The sequence below is a fragment of the Mobula birostris genome, chromosome 9 (genome assembly GCF_030028105.1).
Source record: "Mobula birostris isolate sMobBir1 chromosome 9, sMobBir1.hap1, whole genome shotgun sequence".
Taxonomy (NCBI): domain Eukaryota; kingdom Metazoa; phylum Chordata; class Chondrichthyes; order Myliobatiformes; family Myliobatidae; genus Mobula; species Mobula birostris.
In genome coordinates this window covers 16,499,606-16,503,089 of record NC_092378.1, presented here as the reverse complement: position 1 = coordinate 16,503,089, position 3,484 = coordinate 16,499,606, and the positions used below count along the sequence as shown (strand labels likewise).

General features: G+C 37.3%; 1 protein-coding gene across 1 annotated transcript; it reads left to right on the top strand.

Moving 5' to 3' along the window:
• The first annotated feature begins 1,324 nt into the window (after positions 1-1,324).
• ifng1 (interferon gamma 1) lies at positions 1,325-3,130 on the top strand. The gene is made up of 4 exons (XM_072269348.1): positions 1,325-1,441; positions 1,566-1,637; positions 1,730-1,921; positions 2,974-3,130. The coding sequence occupies exons 1-4, from the start codon at positions 1,325-1,327 to the stop codon at positions 3,091-3,093; spliced, it is 501 nt and encodes a 166-aa protein (XP_072125449.1). The 3' UTR covers positions 3,094-3,130.
• Positions 3,131-3,484: the final 354 nt, after the last annotated feature.

Here is a 3,484-nt window from a genome sequence, read left to right as displayed (position 1 = left end):
AAAGCATACAAGATCCTGAGGGAGTAACATTTCCCTCTGCATGGTTTCCAGCCCCTTGAACTCGGAAAGCAAGGAGTCCCATCATTTCCCTGTGTAATTGGTTCCTACTGCAACCACAGCTTCAAGCTAATTTCTTCTCTTTGTGGTTAGGTTTCCAGTGTAATCTAGTGAATTGCCAGGAGCGCAAGGAAATATTAGCTTGCGGTCTGACATTCTCTAGTGCGGAAAGAAATGGAAAAAAAAACACACACACATCCTTTCAGGGTAGAATTCTGCTGTGCTGGGCCTTGCTTGGTGAAAGGTTGCTGATCTGTTTGCACTTCCAAAAGAGATGATTGCTTCAGTCGTATAACCAAAGAGATGAGTCTGACAAAGTGTGAAAACCTCCAGTTTCAAGCTGACTTCCTTGACTCACATTAATTACTGATGCAAGCTAGAATTGAATTAACATGGACTATCACAGGCCCTATAGTTGTTTTATCATTAAATATAACATGACGTTATCATCATAGAAAATGCCTGAAAGTCATTAGATTCTCTGATAATAAGTTCAAAGCTTGATTTCAAATTTATACTACATTAGGTTGATGAGCTGGTTCTGTAGAAGTTCATACATCCCAGTCCATAAAGGGATACCTGAGAAAAATTAGTAATTACTTTGATACCTGAACTTCAGGAGAAATTATAATATATATCAGCAGTAACAATGACAATCACAATTATGCAACAGCTGAATTCTGTATGTATAAATGTCTTTGCATAGAATAAGCGTTAGGCTATTTGTGGATTTCAAATACCGAGGAGATTGATTATTTGATGAGTTTCAAACCTTTGATGATGCCCTTTGTCATATCCTAAGCAACCTCGCATTTTACCATATAAAAGAAATAATTACTCAGTAAGCTTACCATTACTGGCAGGAATGACAATTCCTTTTGACGCGGGTGGCCCACCCAACCACAGAGATTTTCCCACACCAGAAATTGATGTGATGCAACATTCTTTCGAAGGATCCCTGAAAACCCTATAGAGCAGAGATCTTAGGATCTACGAAATCTAATTGGGTGTTGCTTTGTCTGGAGGAAATTATTAACTGAAACCTCACAAACCAAACCTCAGGCTCACAAAAATTTGTCCCATCCTATCTAACACCATCAGAACTTCAATGCAATGTGTGAACTGGGTTTTTTTGCAAAGCTAAAAATATACGCATGTCAGGTATAAATGTAAGCAGGAACATTGCTGGGCATCAGTCTTCCTTGAGCCAGATCTGAGAAAACACGCAGATACATATTGGTCCTTTATCGACTTGTTGATTTTGAGCATGATGCTTCTGAGATATTTTATCATTGGGCTGGCAGGCTGTCTGCTTTCAGATTCTGTATGGGGTGTCCCACTGCAATCATTGGCAGATTCACTAAAGCATCTAAAGGGATTATTCGTAAGTATCGACGTTGATATTTAATACATTTGATTTGTTTTAACATAAGTTACTCATATCAAACTCAATAGTGATACAGGAGTGTAAATGTTTAGTTTACTGATTTGATTCAAATTATTTCCAGAACATAAATCATCATGAGGTTGCTGACGGAGGGGCGAAGTTCATTAAAATATGGCAGAAACATAATTTGAAGGTGAGATTAAACTCAAAGTTGCTTCTTTTTTGTACTTGAATACAACTATTTGTAATTATTACATTCTTTAATTGCTTTAATTTGTATTTCAGGCTAATGAATCAGGCATTATGCTGAGTGCCATTGTGAGATGGTATTTAAACTTCTTTGAAAATCTGAAACCTCATCAGGATAATAAAACCAAGCAAGCCATCAACGCAGTTGCAAATGGCTTGCAAGAGTGGCTGAGATCTGACAAGTACTCTTCTCTTCTCAATGACCTCAAGGAATTGGAGAATATTAAAGTAAGTACCTATTTTATTGATTTCACAATGCTCTCTCAATGACGTAATTAGTGAGGTGCTGCAATTGTTTCCTATTTACATTAATAACCTGGTGGGGAATAAAATGCAATGTTTCCAAAGTTGCCGATGATATGTAAGTCGGTGTTGTGGTGAGGACATTGTAATTCTGCAATGCAATTTGGAGAGATTGAGTGATTGGGTGAAAATCTGCCAATGGATTTTAGTGTAATGAAGTGAGAAGTCATGCACTTGGGGAAGAGGAATCAAAAGGCAAATATTGTCTAAGTGGAGAGAGACTGCAAACAAGTGAAGACCACAGCGATCTAGGTGTTCTAGTGTACAATTCACAAAAGGTTAGGAGGCAGATCCAACATATGGTTAAGAAGGCAAATGTCATTTTGGCTTTTATTGTGAAAGGTTTGGAGTTTAAGAATAGGGAGGTTGTGTTTCATTTGTACAGAGTGTTGGAGAAGTCACATATGGAATACAATGCTCAGTTTGGCTTCCTGACCTACAGAAGGATACAGTGACATTGTAGATCCACCAGCTAATTCCTGGAATGAGAGGGTTGTTCTATTAAGGGCCCCTAGACAGATTGAGCCAATATCCCTTCGGGTTAAGAAGAATGAGAGGTGACCTTATTCAAACTTATAAGAATCTAAAGGGGATTGACAGGGCAGATGTTGAAATGTTTTCAGTAGCAGGACAGTCATAATATGGGACACAAGGGGCTGGTCATTTAAAACTGTGGTGAGTGGATGCTTAATTCGCAGATAGTAATGAATCTCTGAAACTCGCTGCCTCATAACGTGATGCAGTCCAGATCATTAGATATATTTAATATGACAATAGAGAAATATTTATGTTTTTGATGGTTATAGGGTACGGGTACAGGAGACGAGTTGAGGCCAGTATACATCAGCCATAAACATGTTGAACGGAAGGGCAGGCCTCAGGCAGAGTGGCTTACTCTAGCTCCCACTTTCTGGTGATCTTGTGATTTCTCCTTTTGCCCATAGATGCAAATTAATGTTTCTACCTCTCTTTGACAGTGGGACGATCAAATGATACAGCGTAAAGCGATTCTTGAACTTGAAGTATTTTTAGGACAAATGCAGGAGATGGGAAAAAGAAGACGCAAGAGGAATATGCTCAGAAGACAGAAGCCTTGAAGATAATTTACTGCAGTTGTTGAGTAATTCATGGCATCTGTAATAATTCAAATTTAATATATTTATTTCTAATTTAATTATTTATATTTACTGTATTGACAAGTTTACAATAATATTATTATAATTGCTGCTCGCTTACATTAGTGGACTGACTATTTATTAATTATGAAATTAATTTCTATTGAAGGTGAAACTTTTATTAATTTGAGTACTACTTCAATTTGGCAGTCACCTATCTAAATTTATTTGTACGTTTGATCAAACATCCTAAACTGCATGAATCTCATGATATAAATTTTGGCGAGTTAGAGATCTGGTAGAACTCACAACTACCTGGTATGATCTTGCAAAATTTGAAGGACACACAGAAGGAAATACTGATTTTTTTCCA

Coding starts and splice junctions, on each gene's coding strand:
- ifng1 (XM_072269348.1), top strand. CDS start 1,325: ATGATGCTTCTGAGATATTTTATCATTGGGCTGGCAGGCTGTCTGCTT. Junction 1,442..1,565: donor AGCATCTAAAGGGATTATTC/GTAAGTATCGAC, acceptor AATTATTTCCAG/AACATAAATCATCATGAGGT. Junction 1,922..2,973: donor AGGAATTGGAGAATATTAAA/GTAAGTACCTAT, acceptor TCTCTTTGACAG/TGGGACGATCAAATGATACA.